Consider the following 22942-nt stretch of genomic DNA (forward strand, 5'->3'; position numbering starts at 1 on the left):
GGGAAGCAGGACTAAGGATGACGGGATTAGGGAACGATTCATCCGATAGCAGGAGTTGGAATGAGGGGCATCGGGCCTTTAGAAGGGTAGTTAGGAGGAGAGAAGTAATAATGTGAGCATCACAGAGGAAAATGCTACACAACCTTGTAAACAGTTCGACCTGGAGTTTAAGAAAATGAAGGTAATGATGCCCCTGGCCTCAGTGGAGTTCCAACAAGACGGACGTCATGGTGGGGGTGACGGGCTTTGGGGGCACGCTGCGTTAGGGTAGAGTGATGGGTAGTGAGTGGTGAGAGTGCTGAGTTTTGTTTTATATTTAATAAGATGCCTGAAGGAGAGTTAAAATGGTATGTTTAACAAGCTGTCAAAGATTTGCAAGAGAGGGTTCTGGGACCAGAATAGATTTAGGGCAGTTGCAGTGAGTGAGGAACTGACCGATTAAGAAAAAGCAGAAGACACAAGAACAGAAATATGGAGCAAAGAGAAACAAGGAAGTACCTCTTGGGTTTTGTTGAATTGGTTAAAGTATAGGAAAATGAAGGAAATACAACACAAGCGCTGGAAAGAGGGTGTCAAAAAGGAGGTGGTAGTAATGGTGTCAGATAAGATGGATGGATGGAGGGAGATGAGCACTGAAAGTCACTGGAACTAGGTTTGCGTGGTGGAAGCTAATGTTTCCTTGGAGCAGGTAGAAGAATGAGGGGACAGGTGAAGGAAGTGGCCCATGGGACCAGCCTCATCCTCACATGTCATCATCTCAATAGGTGAGGCCGCATAATGGGTGCGTCGTGTTCAGTTAACTGTGATTCCTTTTCGTCTGTGGTTTAAGAGTTGTTCTTTAATCTTCCTCTAGTAAATCTTTAAGCTTGGTTTTTCCATGGTCTTTACTCCTTCCTTCTATCCATCTTCAGAATGTCCTAGATGTAATCGTTCTAGAAGTCCACAGGCTTCTGTCTTTTCAAATTTGATTCTGAGTCTATGAATCGGACCTGAATTAAAATCCCAGAAGTTCCTCTAAGAGACCTCAACTGGGAAGTCAGATTCCAGGAGCTGTGATGTTAGGTGCCTTTTCCTACCTCCATCGCAACACTTCCTTGGCCTGATCTGTTGTTTCAATGTCATTTAAGGCCGAAATCCAGCTCTGTTACTTATGTTTCAGTTTGGAGGGTGCAAGAAGTGAGATTAGGGGTCTCAGAGACCGATGGGTCTTCATGAAATACTGAAAGGTTAAAATCTTTGTCTTACGAGAGAAGTTTTGTTCCTACAGTTATTTATTCATTTGGTTTGCCCCTTAACTTACAGCTAAATCCATGGACTAGTGTTCGCAAAGGCCTCGGACTAATGTGACATGTAACTCATGGTAGAGCCCGATCCCCATTTCTAATCTTATTCTAAAGGAGACCAACTCAGGATGGCAAGAATATCCCACCATCTTTCCACTCCCCAGTTCTAGGTCTTTCTTTTCCCCCACTTGTTCATAGTTGTCGGCAGACATCACTTTGAACACTCAGTCATAGAGGCTGAACCTGCAGTGGGAGGGGGTCATTGGAGCAACACTGAGGACAGAGTTGGAGCTCTGGGCAGGGGCTGGAGGGCCTTAGAAAGGACTGCAGTGTTCAGAATTCACAGGAAGGTGGATACGGTAGCATTGTGTCCAAGGACAAAGGTGCAAGAAGGAAATGTTCTTCTAGTGACATGAGAGGCCGAGGAAGCCAGAACTCGAACCTTTTCTTGTGTCCTTTGCCCTTTGTGTTAATTCTAATGTAATTTAATTTGAGTTAATTATATCACAGCCCCATGGAGTGAGTAGGTCCTATGCCCATTTTACAGATAAAGTAGTTTGAGGTTCAGCAAATGAAGGAAGTTGTAGGTCCCACTGCAGGCAAGCTGACGAGCTAGGATTGGAACTGGTCCTGCTTGGCTCCGAAGTCCTTTCTCCACACCACTTTGCCCTCAGAGGAAAGGGACTAAAACTTATTCATATGTAGACAGATTTTCATGGTGTATCTGAAAATCTTGGACCACATGTATAATTCTTTGATTTCTCTTCTCCATTTGTTTTTGGTCTGTGACTCGTTCTTTCGGTTATCACCCCAGGAGACAGACAGGGTCTGTTTGCATCCAAAACAGAAAGTGTTTCCACATATCTGGGCAAGCTGTGTGCCTCCCCGCATTCCTTCCATCTGGAGGCGGGCAGAGCACAGCTGTGGCTGCTAGGCAGGGGGACCAGCTGTGCCAGCTGCCAGTTGACACCAGGGCACATGCTTGGTCCCATTACTCAAGTGTGCCCAGCTCAAGTTGCTGCGTGATTGGCGTTTGTCAGTGCCACGGATATGGAAAGAATTCTGTGCGCTCGGAAGGAAAAATTTCACAATACCTCCTATTTCATATGCCACATGTTCCATGAAAACATCATGAGTCCACGCTTGTTTGCGTACAAGCAGGCTGCTGGTAGCCCGACCCATGGCCTCCGAGGAGTTCTGGTTGTCATTGACCTTGCGGGCCTGCGTTGCTTCTGAGATCTTCGCACCACGCTGTGTTTTCACCCTGATTTCCATGTGGCTGAGTTGCAGATGATGTGTATTTTGTTCAGCTAATACTATTAAATAGCGGAAAGTGCCACCAGGTCATCCGTCCTCAGCATGTTTGGCGGTGATGGCGGCCAGGTGGTTACCTTGAGAACACCAACGGCTTCTTCAGAACAACCAAGAACAGCCAGTGGAAAGTCTCCTTGGTTAGAGATCTCCACTTGCCTTCTGCTTCTCCTTTTTTAAACATTTAAAATGATGAAATGAAACTAACAGTATTTCCTTTTTTTGCTATTTTGCAGAAAAAACCGCTGTCTGCGATAATAAAGGAAGTCTGTGACGGGTGAGTGTTGTTACTCAGGATTCACCTGAGGGGCTCCAGCCACAACTTGAGGGGCAAATAGAATATTCCCGTGTGATGGTCAGATAGCACTCATCAGTCACCCCTCGATCTGCCCAAAGACACCCAGAATGCCTCTGTAAGATGTGCATGCCTCTCTCCACCGAGAAGTTACCTCAACGAGAAGGTGTGAGCTGGCCAGTGTGGGAACTCGGGCGGCGGGTGGGAGCTCTATTTATTGTGAGAGGTTGTGCTCATCCATCCGTCTCACAGGGCGCAGTCTGACGTTCAGAGTTGAATGCTCACTCCATTGGGTATCAGTGGAGGACCACGCGGTCCCCGTGGAGGAGGGAATCATTCAACAAGTCAGTGGCCACTCTGCTGCCACGTGGCGTCACAACAACCCGCTTTCCCACGTCTCTTTGGCCGCGCACACAGTCAGCGGAAAGCACATTACTAGTTGCTTGTGTGTTTTTCTCTCTTAAAGCAGAACTGTGGCTAGAGGGTACCTGGGATTTACTTAAGACCCAGGATACTTCACTAGAATGTTCCAATTTGCAGCAAGCCAGAGTGATTGGGGATTGGAGAATGCAGAGGCAATCGAAACGCAGCAGTTATCAAAAGCTTAAATTGCATTCATTTCCTTTGTTTTCCCATCTCTGCTCTACACCTTCAAAATAGGGAGGAATGTAACTTTATATTTAAATATCACCCCTGCCCAAAGCCATGAAGAAGCAGTGCTGCAGTGAGCAGGAGGCTTGGAATGAAACCTGGACGGGCCTCGGGGGGAAAGAACGGGTCTTAGGGTGACAGGTGGGCTGATCTCATTTGGAATTAGGAACTGCATTGTGGGGTATGTGATAGGGTGTTCAATTCATCTACCTGTACCAAACTAACAATTAAAGTGACAGTTCACTGGTTTTCTGACCAGTTTATGCTTATATTTTCAGGTGGTCCCTGGCCAACCACGAATACTTTGCTCTGCAGCATGCCGACAGCTCAAACTTCTACATCACGGAAAAGGTAGGTCCGCCCGGGATTGAATCCGGGACAGTTAGCCTTTAAGGAAGTTAAAACATGAGTGACGTTTCCTCTGCTCAGGACCAGACGTGCTGGTCTACATTTCACACTGGCCCTCCACGCAGTGGAGTGTGCACAGCAAAGAACTGCCCCGTCAGTGCTAACCAGGCGGCATTTAGCCCATCCAAGAATGAAGACCCAATAGGTCTCCCTGTCCTGTGTTAGCAACTGCACTTGCCTTCTAACAGCGAGTTGACTCATTTTCTCTCTCATTGCGTGGTTGAAGCATTAATGGGACCCTGGATGACAGTCTAGTTCCCTTTCACGTACGTTTTCCCCCATCAATGTCTAAGCCCTCTTCAAGTGGTTGAAACAATGACAAGAACTTTTTTAAGCTGGCGTTGTGCAGGCTCGGAGAGCCCTACTTTGTGGCTTTGGGGAGCCCTACTTTCTGTGGCTTTGGGGAGCCCTACTTTCTTCTTGGGTGATGTTTATGCTGTGGGAGGCTTGGAGGAGAAGGGGAGGGGTAGTGAAGACTAGGGCGGCTCTGGCAGCTCGGGAAATCAGGAGGAGAAGGGAAAACTGACCTTCCTTCAGAACCTACTGGATTCCCGGAAGTGGGCCAGGCTTATTACATCTGTTTGTTGATTTCTTCCTCGAGACTCACCCATGATGCACACAACATTGGCTTTTGTTGACAAGGGACTGAATCAAAAAGGCCCAGTGGCTTGGTCAGCATCTCAGGGGTAGTGACCGAGAGAATCCAGAAGCAAGTCCACATCTTTGGGCTTCCATCGTTTTTCCTGGGGGGTCGCTAAAGGAGTTGAGCATCCAGCTCGGTTTTATGGAGCAGCCACTGAGATGCAAGGAGCCAACATGGTCCTCGTGGAACATACATGCTGTCGGCGGGGAGGAGGGGCAGCCCGTGAAAAGTTTTCACCACAGCGAGGTGGGCAGCGTGGGGACAGAAGTAAATGGAAAATGCTCTGGGAGGAGGAAGATTGGGGTGACCTCTGGCTCCGGGCATTGTTCCTCCGTCAGTGGTCCCTAGAGTAACCCCAGGTTTACCCACAAGTCAAGTGGTGGTGGAAGGTGGATGCAGTAATGGGCCTTAAGCCCACTGTGACTGTTTACTTTACATGAGGAGTGTGTGTAGGGGTGTAGGGGTGTAGCCACAGCCTGGAAATGCTTCCAGAAATTGCCTTCTTCTGTCCAGATGCACACTGGAATTTTCATAACTCCTGTGCTTTCCTTGTCATCCTGGCTGCCAATGCTGAGAGTTAACACCGGACTAGACCTCCTGCCGTGTTGTTAATGTGACTTGTTCCTTTGACTCACTCCACAGACACTTAGTTCCCTGTCCTCATGCTTCTTTTTCTTACTATTTTTCATTTCTCTTATCCTACCTTCATATAATCTGCATGCTGCTCTTTGTAAGATAAAGAGGAGATAAGTAAAGGTCAATGCTAGCAGGGAAATGTGTTGCTGTTGATCTCCTTAAGCAGAAGACTCTCTCATTTCAACTTGGTTCGCCTTTTAAAGGCAACTAATATATTGTGACTTCGGGGTATCATTGGAAAAGATTGGATGGTTTTCTACTCATTGAGGTATAATATGAAAAAGTGTAAAAATTATTAAGTGATAAAATTATAGGACAGTCGAAGTTATAGTAGGGTTTTGCAAACATCACCAGTTAGTGGATAGTGAGATCACTTCAGTTCATTGTAATAGTATTAAAAATTGGAATAGAATAGATAGACTAGGTCGGAGTGTATCACCTGCATAGCTTGTGAAATACTTGTGTCTCACGCACACACACATATAATACATGGGTTTGTGCTGGACTTTTACCCTGGGTTGTAGTCCACAGCCACTGAGTCACACAGAGCCCTGCCTTTGATTAACCTCTCTCGGCCTGTGTGCCCTGGTGGCTGTCCTGTCTTCCATCACCATTGTCAGGGGACTGGAGTTCATTGGAGATTCCTAAGGACAGGATTCTCAGACTAGAGAACATAGCATCCCAGGGAGAAACTTTTAAAAATATAGATTTTTAGACCCCAACCTGGGGAACTCAGATGGAGCAGGCCTGGGATGTGGCCCTGGGTTTTGCATGCAGAGAGCCCTCCTGGGATTCTGGTGCAGGCACCCAGGGACCACCTGGAGGACCTGTGCCCTGGGCCACTCTTCCGAAGAGTTGGGCTCTGTGCACCGTGAACGGAAGTCATGCACTAAGTTCAACCTAGGAGTGTGTTCGTGTGCAGCTGATTCTTGGAAAAATTAAAAAATTCATGCAACATTTATGCTTTTGTTCTAATCAAAATTAACATAGACTCAGCCAATTTAAACTCCTCAGAACAGTAGGAAAATGATCATTTTATTGGGCATCCTAGTCATTTTCTGGGAAATTGTTCTGCTTGAGGGAGTACTTCATGTTGACTTTAAAAGGGACTGCCACCTCCCCGCCATCGTGGCTCAGTTGTTAAGCTTCGGCTTATGAACCAGGAGGTCAGGGTTCAATTCCCAGTCAGGCCACATACCCGGGTTCCACCTAGTAGGGGGCGTGCAGCAGGTAGTTGATGTTTTTATCTCTCTATCCCTCTCCTTCCCTCTCTCTAAAATCAATAAACATTTAAAATAAAATAAAATAAAATAAAATAAAAGGGACTGACACCTAAGTCTGCCATTCCATCTGTCCCTCTTCAGTGGCCAGTGACAGCAGAGATTATTCTTTTTAAAAATATATATATATATTTTTATTGATTTTAGAGAGGAAGGGAGAGGGAGAGGGAGATAGAAACCTCAATGAGAGAGAAACATTGATCGCTGCCTCCTGCACGCCCCCAGGCATGAGCCCTGACCAGTAATCTAACCAGTTACCTCTTGGTTCATGGGTCAGTGCTCAAATGCTCAACCACTGAGCCACACAGCCGGGCAGGGATTGTTCTTTTACTAAGAGTTTGAGGCATGAGGAGACTCATCCTCGCAGTACTCTGTTTGTAAATAAGACGTCATGCCTTTTCCCCTACAGCTGTTCCACAGCTCTCAGCACTGCAGGGCAGGGCAGGGCCTCCATCTGGGTCTGCAGGGGCAAACCTGGGCTGCTGCCGTCTGCCGTTAGGTCCAGCTAGCTCCTTGCAAGTTTTCCTAAAATGAGAGCCCATTTTCCATTTTTTCAAGCAATGTATTTAGCACAATCTTGCACACTTACAGCCCAGTGAGTTGTTAGGTAATACTTGCATCACCATGGTAACTGGTGACTGATGTTGGAAAGCTGTGTGTGTTCTTAGTTACTGATCTCCCCTTGTGTACGAGGTGGTCTTCCTTCCTCTGCCAGAGATCAAATATGACCTGTCATTTTAAAGAAGAACAGTTCTCCAGGCCCGGCAAGCCCACACAGGTTATGGCCGGTGGACCGAGGCTGGAGTTCCCACTCTTCCCACCTGGCCCAGCCCCTGTCTGTAACTGTCCTTATTTGCTTATGGGCCCCTTAGCTTCACGCTTCCAGTGCAGCGGGGAAAGTGTCACGTTGTCAAGCAGCGTTAAGCAGAAGTGTAGCATGCAAATGCCTTAGAGAAAGTTAAGATTCAGCTGTTCGCGGGTTCAGACTCTGCCCCAGAGACTTGTATCTCAGGGTTATGTCTGGGGGCGGGCGGGGGAGAGAATAAAAAATGAAAAGTGAATTGTGTATTTTTAGCTTTATTGAGGTATAATTGACAAAGTTGTAAGTTCATGGTAAAGTGTACATCATGGTAATTAGACATGCCTATACATTTTGAAAGGATTCCTCCCATCTACTTAATTAGCACATCCATCACCTCATTTATTTATTTATTTATTTGGTGAGAACATGTAAGTTCTCCTTTCTCAGCAAATTTCAGTTCTATGCTAGTGTTATCGACCATAACCACCGTATTTTACGTGAACATCCTCCGTCCTCATTCATCTTACGGCTGAAGTTTGTACCCTTCTCCCAACCTCTCTCTCTTTCTCTCAGCCCCTCAGCCCATGGCAACCACTTATCTGCTCTCTGTTTCCATGCTTGACTTTGTTTTTAAGATTTGAGATATAAGTGATGCCCTGCAGTGTTTGTGTTTCCATGCGGGACTTATCTCTCTTGGCATAATGCCCACAGGGTGCATCCACGATGTTGAAAATGGCAGGATTTCCTTCTCCCTCGGGGCTGAGTAGTATTCCATTGAGCACACACATACCACATCTTTCCTCATCCATCTGTGGACAGCCACTTTGGGTGCTTCCGTGTCTGGGCTGTTGTCCGTGCTGCCATGGACACGGTGGTGCTTATCTCTCTCTGGTAACCTGGGAATATACACCCAGGGAGTGGGATTTCTGGTTCATCGTGCTAGTTGTGTTTTGGATTGTTTTGAGGAGCGTTCATACCGTTTCCCGTAGTGGCTGCACCAGTTTACATTCCCATCAGGAGGGCTCTCTCTCTTTTCTGCATCCTCACCAACACTCTCTCTTTCTCTCTCTCTCCCCCCGCACCCCTTTTTGATGATGGTCATTCTAACACGTGTGAGATAAACTCTCATTGTGGCTTTAATACGCATTTTCCTGATTATTAATGATCTTGAGCATATTTGCATATACTCATTGATCATTTGTATGCCTTCTTTCGAAAAATGTCTATTTAGCTCCTCTGTCCATTTTGAAATTGGACTGTTTGTTGTTTTGCTATTGAATCTTGTGAGTTCTTTATGTAATTTGGATATTAACCCCTTTGTCATATATATGATTTTACACACTCTCTCCCATTCCGTAGCTTGCCTTTTCATTCCGGCCCATGGTTTCCTTTGCTGTGCAGAAGGTTTTTACTTTGATGTAGTCCTACTTGGTTACTTGTGTGGGTCTCGTGTTAACTTCAAATATTCCAGTGGAATCTGTCTTCTGTGATGGAGAGGGATATGCATGCATGTTCTCTGTCCTCATTCCGGTCTGATGAAGCGGGTATTATCTCCATTTTATAGTGAGGAATGTGAGACCGAGAGCGAGTAGGCAACAACTTGTGTAGGTCACTCGGATGGGCAATGGTCAGACTGAGGCTGGGACCCAGGTGCCACCTCCTGACTCCCTCCTTCCCAGCACCTGGGCCCCGATATAGCTACGATGCCCTTTGTCTGCTGACGCCAGGCCAGTGGTTCTGACAGTAACTGCCTCAAGAACTCAAAGACAGGAAGTTACAGCCTGTAGCATTGGCTGCAAGCCTCAGTCTGTCGCTTCCTTATTCCTCAAGAGGATACCTTAGAGCAGTGGTTCTCAACCTTTCTAATGCCGCGACCCTTTAATACAGTTCCTCATGCTGTGGTGACCCCCAACCATAACATTATTTTCGTTGCTACTTCATAACTGTAATTTTGCTACTGTTATGAGTCGTAATGTAAATAACTGTGTTTTCCGATGGTCTTAGGCGACCCTGCTAGCAGAGGAAAGTGTAACAGGCAATCTCCCACTCATAGGGACTAGCAAGTGATTTTCACTTGCCTTTCGTGGGGATTATGAAATGGTCTCAGAGAGGATTAGAGCACCAATAGCAGTCCTCTAGGCAAACAGGAACATGGCCTTGCCGCCCTTAATGCTAAGCACGCAGGAGGCAGTTCCCGTGAGCAGGGCATGGTGGGAGATGTCATTAGCGGGTTGGGCACCGTGGACCTTGAAGTTTTATCATGATTTCAGAATGGCATTTGGTTTCCCCCTGCGAAGACCTACTTCATGCGATCTACCTCAGCAATGAGGAATTCCCATTTTGTGATATTAGCGGTAACCATGCCTGACCCGGCCCTCTCTGCAAAGCTGGCCCCAGGGACCTTGGGGAAGAGGTAGGGTTGTTTGAAGAGCACCCCTTCTATGCAGTTTCCACTTCCTAGGTGCTCTTAGTTCCCAGACAGGCCCCGAGCCCCCCAGAACCCCGGGCAGACAGGGGTGCACAATACCTGGGGACTGGTACTTCCCCGTGGGTCAGGAGATTAATCAGTTACGTGGAATTCAGTTCAGCTCTCACGCCCCGAGCCCTGGGCTCCGCAAAGAGCTTAGTGAGGAGGATACGTTCCAGTCTCCATGCCCTGCATCTCCAGGTCTAGGCGGGGAGCAGGTCCTGGAATGGACACAGGTTCTGAGGAAGGAGAGGCAGGAACCTTCTCCTTGGCTTCCGTTACCATGGCCAGCCGCACTCTGAACATATTACATGAAAAGTCCCAGAGAAGAACAGTTCTAAGTATTGATGTGTGTGCTGTTCTGAGAAGCCTGATGATGTCTCATGCAGTCCCGCTCCATCCCACCTAGGATGTGACTCATCCCTGGTCCTCGCTCTCCGCCCATTAGTCACCTGCTTGCCATCTTGATGATCAGATCAGGTGTCACCATGCTTGGGCTCAAGTCACCCTCCTTTTACCTAATCACAGCCCCAGGGCACAAGAGTAGTGATGCCAGCAGTTCAGACGCCTCAGAGAAGCTAAAAGTGCTTCCTTCAAGTGAAAAGGTAGAAGTTCTCAACTTAATAAGGGAAGGGCACAATCGCATGCTGAGGTGGCTATGGTAAGAAGGACTCTTCTGTCCTGGAAACTGTGGGAAAGGAAGAATAAATTTGTGATAGCTTGCTGAGAGAGCAAATGGCCACCCTCACATAACTATTTTTTACAGTATCCTATATAATAAAGAGATGATATGCAAATTGACCCTCACACCCTTGCATCACAAGATGGCCACCCCCACATTGTCACAAGATGGCTGCAGGGGAGGGCAGTTGGGGGTGACCAGTCCTGCAGGGGAGGGCAGTTGGGGGTGATCAGGCCTGCAGGGGAGGGCAGTTGGGGGCTATTGGGCCGGCAGGGGAGCAGTTAGGTGTCAATCATGCTGGCAAGGGAGTGGTTAGGGGGCTATCAGGCTGGCAGGCAGAGTGGTTAGGGGAAATCAGGTAGCCAGGCAGGCGAGTGGTTAGGAGCCGGCAATCCCGGATTGGAGAGGATGCAGGCTGGGCTGAGGAACACCCCCTTCCCCCCCCCCCCCCAGCACACAAATTTTGTGCACTGGGCCTCTAGTATTGTTATAATTGTTCTATTAGTTATTGTTAATCTCTCACTGTGCTCAATTTATACATTAAACTCTAGCATAGGTATGCGTGTATACGAACAGACAGAGTATAGAGCGGGTTTGGTACTGTCCTTGGTTTAGGCATCCATTGGAGAGTCTTGGAATGTATCCCCTGTGGAAAAGGGGGGTCTACTAGAAGAGAAGGGAGTCCAGAAGGGTCCTGGAGCAGGCTAGCTGAATTTGAATAGTACCTGATCTGAATTCTGAGAGACTAATGGGAAATGTATTCCCTCAAAGACCACTCTTCTGGGAGCTTTAGGCACCTGGGCAGGCCGGGGGGAGTGACGGGGGAGGGGGTGGGCGGGGGCGGTGACCACGGCCCTGAGCAGTTGGTGGAGGCTCGCTATGTGACAGCCACGTGCTCAGCCACGTGCTCCCCGCGGACCGTGTTGTATTGGAATCTTCACAGCGAGCCCGTGGGCCAGGTTTGATTGTTCCACAATCCACGTTGCAGAGGGCACGGCTGCGGCTCAGGGTGTGCGTGACAGCGTGGGCCTGGACCGGGAAGTCTGCCTGCAGAGCCCCGACCGGTGCTCTGGGCCGTGCTGCGGACAGGCAGGCGTTTCTGAGCTTTGCATCGCGCGTCCGCCACGGCAGGCCCCGGGCCTGGTGCTGGAGTTGGAAATCCATCTTTCCATCCTCTTCTCTTTCCTCCCTGGGTTCCTCATGGGCAGTCCTCATTCACCACCTCTAAGTCCTCCAAAAAGCATTGCCTTCTAGGTACACCTTTGACCCAGTAACCGCGATCGGTCAGCATCGCCAAACCAAGTAACATGCCTTAGACATTCCCCCAAAGGGCACACGTGTCCCCAGAGCCTCTCTCCCACCTGGAAGGGAACTGGGCCCTCGCTGTGTGGGCAGCTCAGCTCTGACCAGAGACGGTGGAGGGCGCCTCGGGGCTGGGTCAGAGGACACAAGGATGCATGTCTCTGTTGGTCGCTAAACAAGATGAGAGCAGGGCTGTCCCCTGGCTGTCTCAGGAGCTCTGTGATGCAAACAGTCCAGATGGATGCCCGCATGTTTCCGCTTCCAGCTCGCCTTTCTGGTGTGGGGGGTGGGCTGCCGGTGAAGGAGACGGGGCACCGCCCCGGGCTCGTCTGCCTCTGCCTGGTGAGGATCCTCAGGCCCAGGCAGCGCAGGGCCCCTTGCGTCATCTCCTCAGTGTGGCTCAGAGTGTGGGGCCCAGGGTGTTACCGGGAAGATTGGGGAGTTGTCTTCTACTTGAATATAATCTGAAAAGTGTAAAATTGTTTTTAAATGATAAGTCATACGATCATAGAGGTAATAGTAGTGTTTTTCAAACGGCAGGTTATTATTTACTAGTGGGTATAAAATCAGTTAAGTAGGTTGAAAGAGCATTAAAAATTCCTCTCTCATGCCTGCTGTCTGCATCTCCTTCAGTGGGCGCCCCGGTCACCTGTGCCTGGTGCGGAGGCCTTTCTCCCTTGACTTGGGACTGAGCCTGACTTTGGTGAGGGATGCTTCGAACCCTGTCGGCGGCCTGTGGGCCGGTCCCCAGACTCTGGGGAGCCCTGGGTCCTCCTGGATAGGCTGTGGCCCTGGCTTTCCCAGCCCGTCGCTGGGGCTGTCAAGAGCAAACAGCCACGCCAGGAGGAGAAAAGCTGAGAATGTGCGGATTTGACTCGAGAAATTTGTACTGACGTCCCATCTGTGCCAGCACTGTGCTGGGCTCGAGATAGTTCCCACCTTCATGATGCCCCAAGTCCAGAAGGGGAGAAAGACAGTCAGTGTTCACCCCATATTGACCAGTTACAACCCTAAGTGCCACTAAGGACAAATGCGAGTGTCCAGACCTAATTTAGCCCAGAGAAGGTGATATTTAAACAGAAATCTAAGAGGAAAGGTTGGGGGTGGAGGGGTGAGGCCCTTAAAATGGGCAGGATGTGTGGCTAGAGAATTTGGCATCAGCCCCAGTTTTCCAGGCCTGGGAAGGCCACGGTCAGGGTTTTGAACCTCATGCTAAGAGCACTGGGAAGCCCTCAGAGGATTTTAAGCTGGACCTGACCACAAATGCTTGGACCGTGGACCTGTGATTAGTCTGGATGCGCCATGTTGGAGGAGAGCTGGAAGCTGGGCTAGAAGCCATCGGAAAACGGCTGGCTGGGGAGAGGACAGAACGCACGGTGTTTTGAAATACCCGTTGAGATTGACATCAAAGGCTGGTAGAAAAACGGGACCAGATAAGAATCTTCTTGGAATGTCGCCTTCCAAAGCTAGTTGACTGTTCCTTGACATTTCGGTGAAGGGCACCGATGACGCAGTGCAGGTGAATAACACTGCTCATTTATGTCCACAGTGATGTGTTCTCGATACATTTGTTGATGTGCGCAGCCCGATAAAATGTTAATGTATAGTTACCTTACTATCATATCTAATTCTGACTTCCCTTTTGGACACTTCTAAGTCAGAATATAAACATTACCTAACTTATATTCATAGGTAACTAAGTGGAGAAACGCCTGTAGTAGTTTCTCTAGATTGGGGCATAAGGGTGCAAGGGGGAGAAATGGATTTGCTCAGATCTGACGGGTAATATGTGCTGGGAGGAGAAAGATAAAGCACGGTCCTCCTCATCATAGAGTTCCAGTCTCGTGGTGGACTAGTGGCTACCGATTGATGATTGATGGGGTTCATGTTTGAAAAGGTTATTGGGAACATGATTTTTGAGCCACTTACGTTTACAATCTGTGGTTTTCGATCCACTCAGTACACATGAAAAAATCCTGTAAGTAGGATATGAACTCTTCTGCTTTATTTTATTGATTTTTAGAGAGAGAGGAAGGAGAGGGATAGAGAGAGAGAAACATCAATGAGAGAGAAACATCATCAATCTGCTGTCTCCTGCAGCCTCCCCACTGGGGATCATGCCCACAACCCGGCCATGTGTCCGGAGCAGGAATCTAACCGGTGACCTCTTGGTTCATGGATCAGTGCTCAACCACTGAGCCACACCAGCCTGGCTCTTTATTTTTAAAAACATCTTTACTGAGATATCTTAATAAAAAATCTACCTAATGACAGTGCACAGTGCAGAGGCTTTTACCGTATCACCGGCTGGTGCGCACTGTATTTTTAGGTAGTAAAGCCGTGTCCCTTCCCCCTGCGCTACTTCCATCTCCCCAAGCAGCGGCGCTCACGTTCAGGGTAGGTTACAGCCTCAATTCTAGACACGGATTCAGAAGATCATGGCTGGAGCCCAAGCATTTTTCCCAAGTGTGGGTGGTCCCGGTGCCATGTTTGACTGCTACCCACTGGAAGTGACAGTGCCTCTGGGTCCTTCCCCGTATTCCTGCTTACGACGAAAACCCACTCTGAATTCGTATTGACTCGTCGGCCCATGGGCTTCCTGAACTGGGGGCAGCATTCTGACTGGTCTCGACCATTGCCAAGGAGAATGAGGTCCACCTTTCTTACTCAGCCGGACCGTCAAGGTGCGTCAGGATCTAGCCCCAGTCAACATTCTCAATTTTGTGGCCTGTCTCTTGTTCCCCTCCTTTAGACAAACTGCCTTAGTGTTCTCCACATAAGCCTCGCTCTGTCTCCCCAGTGTGGCTTTTCCTGGAATTCAGAACCACCCCCAGCCCTAGGTTTCAGGCACTAGACTGGATGTTGGGGATAAAGGCATGAGATGACAGACTCCTTGCTTCTGGGAAATGCGTCTCAGCAGCGAACACGCGCTGGAAGCAATGCCGTTCACATGCTGTCACTTCAGGGCAGCGCCCTCCTCTCGCCACCGAACAGAAACTGTACGATGGAAAACTTGGCTGCTTGTCTGACATCATCTTAACCCGAGCTGGGAGATTAGTTTCTTAATTCAGTCCTTCTCAGCCTCTTCCCCTTCTCTCTGCTGCTATAGGAACTACTGTCTCTTTAGTTATTGTCCCTTCGTTTCATTTCCCGCCCCTCCCCCCCCCCCCCCCCCCCCCACTAATTGGGACCTGGCTCTTCGTTGTGGCCTTGAACTCTTCTTTAACTGTTTGTGAGCTAATCTGTATTTCCTCTTGGCCGGATCCAAGTGCTTTACCACAAAAAGCTATGTGCCCCACCTCTGGGTGCCCTCCAGGGTCTCGCGTGGTTCCCTAGCGTAATATGTAGGTGTCCCAGGATTGTGTGCTGATTTGATGTGATGCAGTTTTCTTTGCAAGATAAAAAGTACAATTCGTTGCTGAATAAATTATGTGCGATGTTGGTTAATTCAGTTTCCAAAATATGCACATACCCTTTCAGATGACTAACAGAGGAGGAATTGCAGAGTGAATAAATAATCTTAATGCTCCTCTTAACAAGAGTCTCAAATCAGTATTAGAAAGTTTCAGTTCCATATGACTGATTATCGGTTTCAAAGTAAGTACATACACAAATACATGCATATATACACACATGCATATACATGTACACACATACATACACACATGCATACACACATGCACACACTATACTGTGCTAGGTGTCGATTAAATGTTTTTAAAGCTTCACAACATTTCATAAAATGATACATAAACTGAGTCACATGGATTTGAGTGCTCCTTATTGAGAATAAATGATGTCATGGACTTGAGTGCTCCCTCTTGAGAATAAATGACATTGTTCTGAGAATCCTTCAGCTGTAGGAATGTATCTCCACTTCACAGCAATAGCAGTGGAAGAGAAAAGTAAGAGATCCTCTGGTACCTTATACATACACTAGAGGCCCAGTGCACGAAATTCGTGCACAGGGGTGTGTGTCCCTCAGCCCAGCCTGCACACTCTCCAATCTGGGACATCCCTCTCACAATCCAGGACTGCTGGCTCCCAACCACTCGCCTGCCTGCCTTCCTGATTGCCCCTAACCGCTTCTGCCTGCCAGCCTGATCACCCCCTAACCACTCCCCTGCCAGCCTGATTGATGCCTAACTGCTCCCCTGCCAGCCTGATTGCTCCTAACTGCCCTCCTCTGCAGGACTGGTCACCCCCAACTGCCCTCCCCTGAAGGCCTGGTCACCCCTAACTGCCCTCCCTTGTAGGCCTTGTCACCCCTAACTGCTCTCCCCTGCAGGCCTGGTCCCCCCCAACTGCTCTCCCCTGCAGGCCTGGGTCCCCCCCAACTGCCCTTCCCTGCAGGCCCGGTCGCCCCTAACTTCCCTCCTCTGCCGGCCTGGTCACCCCCAACTGCCTTCACTTGCAGGCCTGGTCCCTCCCAACTGCCCTCCCCTGCTGGCCATCTTGTGGCAGCCATCTTGTGTCTACATGGGGGCAGCCATCTTTGACCACATGGGGGCAGCCATCTTGTGTGTTGGAGTGATGGTCAATTTGCATATTACTCTTTTATTAGATAGGATATCACCATTCTGTAGACAAACAAACCACAATACAATGCCTGAGTCAGTATCATTTATATTTCCAGTTATAGCAAATAACTTCTGTGAACCAAACTGTAGTTGTAAGAGATAATTTACCCAAAGTTATGTGATAGTTCAGTTTTGAGAAAGTGAGTTTTCCTTCCTTTCACTCTGTGGGTGCCATGAATATTCATGCAGCTCACCCATCTTCAGTGTTTTATTTCAGTCAATTGTTCAGTGGAAGCTGTGGCCACAGAACAGTAGAGAGGACCCAGGCGTAAACACAGACTTTCGTGTTTCCAAGGAGGAAACCATGGGTGATGCATTAGGAACCTTGTTGGCATTCTCCCCCTAACCCCACACTCTATATCCAATGAAGAGAACCTTCCCATAGTCACACTCCACTATGGGCACACATTTTCCAATAACCAAGGAACAACTGGAACGCAACTTTCTTGTTTATTTATTTATTTTTCTTCTAGAAAATCTTTATTGTTGAAAGTATTACATATGCCCCCTCCCCCCCCCCCCATTGACCTCTTCAACCTGCCTCCACCCCCACCGCAGGCCTTCACCACCCTATTGTCTGTCCATGGGTTATGCATATATACATACAAGTTTTTTGGTTGATCTCTATCCATGAACCCATGCCTTCCCTCTGAGATTCCTAAAGAGTATCATGCTAAGCAAAATAAGCCAGTCAGGGAAAGACAAGTATCACATGATCTCACTCCTTTGTGGAATCTAATGAACAAAATAAAACGATGAATGAAATAGATCCAGAGACATAGAAGCACGGAACAGACTGGAATGCAACTCTTTATAGTCAGAATTACATGGACAGATGGGCCGAGCAAGCCACTAAGAACAGAGGTTGAAGCAAGAATTTTTTAAAAATATATTTTTATTGATTTCAGAGAGGAAGGAAGAGGGAGAGAGAGATAGAAGAATCGATGATGAGAGAGAATCATTGATCATCTGCCTTCTGTACACCCCCTACTGAGGATTGAGCCCGTAACCCGGGCATGTGCCCTTGACCTGAATTGAACCCGGGACCCTTCAGTCCGCAGGCCAACACTCTTTCCACTGAGCCAAACTGGCTAGGGCTAAAACAAGAATTTTAACCAACAGGAAATGTGCTTTGAAATTTGTCATCTTGTGTGTGTTTGTGGCTTAGTCCTTTCGGGTTACTGTAACAAAATACCATAGACTGAATGGTTTTTATAAACAAGAGAAATTTATTTCTCACAGCTCTGGAGGCCAGAAGTCCACGGTGAAGGTGCCTGCAGACTCAGTGTCGTGAGGGACTGCTTCCTGGCTTATAAATGACTTTGTCACAGCTCCCTCTTATGGAGGAAGGGAGAAGGGTTAAAAGGGCACTGATCCCATTCATGAGGGCCCCACTCTATGGCCCAAAGACCATTCCACCTACTACTGTGGCCTTGGGCGTTACAACTTAACACGTGAACCTTTGGGGGGGACACATTCAATCTACAGCAGCTTTTCACATGTGAACCAAGAGTGTTTTCTTATCATCCCCCAGACCAGTGGTCGGCAAACTCATTAGTCAACAGAGCCAAATATCAACAGTACAATGATTGAAATTTCTTCTGAGAGCCGAAAACCGACTTCTGTGCATGGGCCATGAAGTTTCAATTGCACTGCACGTGCGCGCCCGCACGTGGTATTTTGTGGAAGAGCCACACTCAAGGGGCCAAAGAGCCGCATGTGGCTCGCGAGCCGCCGTTTGCCGACCGCTGCCCCAGACCATACGTTCTTAGTTTCTCCAAGTTAGGAACCGAAAAATTATTAATATTCCCTTAAGAACATACTGGATTTTCCCCAATTCAGTAGTTGAAGACAAGGGCAGGGGTTGAGCTAAGGGCAGGATGATAGCCACATGGCATGCCAGGTTCCTGGGATGTTGTGTGGGGTAGAATGATAGGAACTACTCTTGGGTTTCCTCAGCTCTTTCTCAGTCCATCCAGCCCAACTTGTGAAAACTCACACACACACACACACACACACACACACACACACACACACACACGCCTCAGGAGTGACACGTGCCCCGGGCACTGGGCACTGGGCTTCAGCCAGCCGGTTCCTTTGGTGGGCCTGTCACCCCCCTCCATCCTGGTGGCTTTGCTCTCAGTGACTCAAACTGAAGTGGCAGTAGGCTTTTCTGAAGTGCACTCCAAAACACATTTTTTGGGTGGTTTTGGAATTTTCTAATTAGAGTTTGGGGAGTGGAAGGGAGCTATCATTTAAATCATTGGATGCTCTCCGTACCTTAGAAGAGTACATGCTTATTGTAGGATGAGGGGAACAACATTCTCAGCTGAGTCACACAAGGAGAGGGAGCAGGAGGGAGGCGGGCACTGCTGCCACCAGCATTACTCAGATGTCGGCGGGTCGTATGACATGTTATTTCGTGTTGACCACGGGCTGCTGGAGAGAGGCCGGGACACGGTGATTACACAGGCAGCGAACTCTCTGTGCTCCGGCCCCCCAGCTTGCGTTTGGTAAGATACGACCGCTTCTGGAATTGCAGGCAGACAAATGCCAGAGGTCGCGATAATTCCATGTTCTCGGGTTCAGCTATTAAACCGATGAAAGACTGACTCAAGTCCTGAAACATTTAACTCTGGAAGCTCGGGCGCAGGCTGAGTGGCAGGCGGTGTCCTCCCGAGGCACCAGGCATCGCTTGTTTCCTGAAAAGGGCCCAGGCGCCCAGAAGCCCCTCTGAACAAAAGCGACGACAGTGCACAGCCAACCCCCGTGTTGGTGGGGACGAGTTCAGAGCGTGGCTCTGTGGCTCTTACAGAGTGTTCCAAAGCTCGAAACCGAATTCCACATTTCCTGAACACAACCCCCTCCGTGTTCTCTCCAGTTCAGGAAGGAGGTTTATTTTTGAGTCGCTATTGGAGTCTTTCTCCAAGTGTTAAGATGGAAACACGATATATATATGTGTGTGTGTGTGTGTGTGTGTGTGTGTGTGTATATATATATATATATATATAAATATATATATATATATATATGTATATCTCCTGTGTGTGTGTCAAAATAATATACAAGATTTGTGAAACAAGTCACCATACTACTTGGAATATTGGTGGTTGTTATTTTTAGTCTGTTGTTTTCTGTTTTCTAGTTTTTAAGAGATTTGCTAGGATTCCCTAAGGATGGTTTGGGGACTGTTAATGGTTTGAAAAACATTTCATTCTACTCTTGGCTCTGCAAGGTCACAGACAGAGTTAGCTGCCCTCACTTTGTTATCCCAGTGTCTCGAACCACGTGCAGTAAATGTTTTTGTTAAATGACAGAATGAACATTCACTGCAACAGTAATCCAGGGGCAGACTTAGGGATAGGCATGAACAAGACCAGAGGACAGGGAAACGAGAGGGCTAGAAAGTTTGGTAGAGATCCTGGAGACAAAGCTGGGGAAGGAGATCTTGCCTCCACCCAGGAAAGGTAGTGAACCTGGATGTGACATTTTGGTGACATCGGGTTCTCAATCCATGTGATTGACACTCTTTCCACTGTGATCAGCATTAAGTTACAGTAATACCTATTGTATGATCATTTTTTTATCTCCCTTGTTCCAGTTATCTATTGTTGCAGTAAAGAAACACCCCAAAAACCTTAGTAAGGAACAAAGAAAAGCTATTTTCAGTGGAGATGGTTAGTTATGCTCCCTGCTCCTGTGGTCGGGATGTGGACATGGCGAAGCAAGAATGATCGCTGGTCTCTGCTGGTCTCTGCTTGATAATATCCGGAGTCTCATGGGGTAGACACAGATGTAGCTGGGGGCGGGGATCATTGGAAGCTCCTTCCCTCCTGTGCCTGGCTCCTGGGCCGGATGGAGGCCCGAAAGGCTGGGCTCAGCGGGACTGTACACTGCAGTGTCCCTGTGGCCATGCCTGTGTCTTGGGCTTCTCACAGTGTGGGGGCAGGATTCCGAGGAGCTCCTAAGGCACCTGCTGAGACAGTGCTCCCAGAAGGCGTGGCCTCTGTGGCCTGGCCTGTGACGGTCAGTAGGACCTTCCTTGGTGCTCCAGCTGGAAGCAGTCATACATAAGTCTGCCCAGATTCAAAGGGAGGGGACCTGGGCCCCTCCTCTCTATGGACGGAGTGACATGGACTTCCGGGATTTTTAGTGAAACCAGCACATGCACCAGCCTTGACCTTTCTGTCTCAGGGAAAAGCTGTCAATGGGTGTACTGTTGTCCAGAAGTTATCCAAAGATGAGATTGTTTCTTTCACTTTTGCTAGACTTCAACCTCGTACGCTAAGAGGAAGAAGAAAAGATAGGTGAAGCAGAATAGAAGCAAGTTTGCATCCTTACAACCTAGAGCAGCGATGAGGCCATTTTCCGTGTCCCTAAAGGGTGCAGGAGGAGGAAGGATGGATTGCTTCTCCTTCAGGATGAGGAGCGGGGAAAACGTCTGGGAGTTGAGGGTTGCAGGCGTTTAGAGGGAATGTATGAGGCCCTCTGATAGTCACACCTCTTCTTTTGAGTCCAACTTTGGGGAAATTGGTTCATTTCCTTTACCACCTCTGGAGATTGAAGTTCAAAAAGAAACGTGCGTGTTTTGTTCCCATCACCTGCACTTGTAAACCTGTAACCACTGTTCCTTTCCTCAAAGCCGGCCTGTGTGCTGTGCTACGACTACAGAGAAAGGCCTGGTGGGATAACGCAGTCCTCTCCAGGCTCCGGGACTGGCGTGGGCCAAGGTGACCTTGGCTAGCAAGCACGCTTTTCATTCACTTTTCACTCTTAGGGGGCAAATACAAAGAAACAAAAACCCACAAAAATATAATTTTAAAAGTGATCCATTGGGACTTTATTAAGACTTTCCATTTCATTAAGAGATGAGTAGAAAGGGATAGCTACCTCCCACAATGTACAGGGTGTCCCCCAAAATGCATACACTGTGAATAGTTATTCATTCCAATGAGTTAAATCGGTAAAGAAACATCAATTGAGCTATCAAAAAATGGATGTGGATACATTTTTTGCAGACACCCTGTATTTCTTCTTTCTCCCCCTTTTTTTCCCCTCTCCCAATGTTTATTTTTCCTTCTCCTGTGCCCCTTTCTTCCTATTTTTTCCCTATCTGTGACTTCATTTTTCTTTCACCCCATCTCCCATTACCAACCTCTTCTTTATTTGGTTATTAGCCATCTTGCCCTCTCTCTCTCTCTCTCGCAACTTTATATTGCCAAGCATTGTTGTTAGGTTTAGATTTTTAGGTATAAAAAATAATGAGGTGCCATATTACTAATTTAATGCAACTTAATATAAAACACCCTTTCAGTTCAGTACCTGCTGCTCCTAAGCAGTTATGAAATCTCAAATTTGATTTTTTAAAAATCTCCACAAACAGGTTAAGCACATTGGAGAGGGAGGAAAAGCAAAATATTGTTAATGATTAGAATCTTACTACTCAGAGAAAACTGACATTTTAGGAGACACACATTTTAGTGTACTTGAGTTTGGGTGTGCATCTGTTTTTGTAAAATGGGAACATAGCATATATGTCCTTTTATAACTTGCATTTTAATGTAACATGTAGCAGGCATCTTAGCAGGTTAGTTAATATACTCTGCCTGCCTCACTGCATAATGAAAATTAAAGGGGTACCACAGGCATAACCCTTAGCCTGTGGTCATGTCTCAGTGACTCATATTTCCTATTTATTTGCCCAACTTCCTTAATGGCTGAAAAGTATTCAGGTCAAGCTTTCAATAATTTTGTTATTCATTTATTTAGTTTTAAAATATATTTTTTATTGATTTCAGAGAGGAAGGAAGAGGGAGAGAGAGAGACGAAACATCAATGATGAGAGAGAATCATCGATCGGCTGCCTCCTACATGCCCCCTACTGGGGACTGAGCCAGCAGCCAGGCATGTGCCCTGACCAGGAATCAAACCGTGACCTCCTGGTTCATTGGTCGACACTCAACCACTGAGCCACGCTGGCAGGGCTGTTATTGTTAGATTAATTACCTCCCCTCCCACAGCTGCAGCTTCTTCTCCTCCTCCTCCTCCTCCTCCCCCTCCCCCCTCTTCTTTCTTTCTCCTTTCTCCTTTTTCCTTTCTTCTTCTTCATGTTGAAGTGACCATTCCTTAACTATTTCTTACAAGCTATCAATAGAAGTTGAAAGATGAGTCAAAGAAATAGGTGTCCCAGGCTTATGCATGGGTGATTCCATTTAAGCATGAGACTCACAGATGTGGGAGGGGTCTGAGGTTTCAGGTCACACAGCTTCCGAGTGTCAGCTCTGGAAGTGAAACCACCATCTTCTGTATTACTGGGAAGAAAGTTCCATGGCAGGGGGTTTTAGAGGTGGCTCAGTAATTGCAGAAGTATGCAATTTTATGACCTTCTAAAATACTGTCTTGGACTATGTAAACACGAATAAAAAACCAACAGGAACTGTAGTGATAGCTTTACTTAGTTTAAGTTGCCGGACAAAGTAGACTTGAAGCTGACCTCAGTGTGAGGCACTTCATGGCCTGCACTTCCGGGCATATATTTACACTCCGTAAATGTGTCATTGGCTGGGAAGATGGCACTGTTTTATTTTAAGTCAGGCACG

At 47.7% G+C, this 22942-nt stretch overlaps 1 protein-coding gene across 2 annotated transcripts in view; it reads left to right on the top strand.

Annotated features, from left to right (window-relative positions):
- The window catches only part of ELMO1 (engulfment and cell motility 1), a 401111-nt gene that overhangs the window by 85568 nt on the left and 292601 nt on the right, over window positions 1-22942 (top strand). For both annotated transcript variants that reach the window (XM_008147245.3, XM_008147253.3), the window contains exons 3-4: window positions 2831-2871; window positions 3819-3891. In XM_008147245.3, coding sequence (XP_008145467.1) covers window positions 2831-2871; window positions 3819-3891 — 114 coding nt within the window. The remainder of the gene's footprint in view (window positions 1-2830; window positions 2872-3818; window positions 3892-22942) is intronic.

Source organism: Eptesicus fuscus, chromosome 14 (assembly GCF_027574615.1).
Source record: "Eptesicus fuscus isolate TK198812 chromosome 14, DD_ASM_mEF_20220401, whole genome shotgun sequence".
Taxonomy (NCBI): Eukaryota; Metazoa; Chordata; class Mammalia; order Chiroptera; family Vespertilionidae; genus Eptesicus; species Eptesicus fuscus.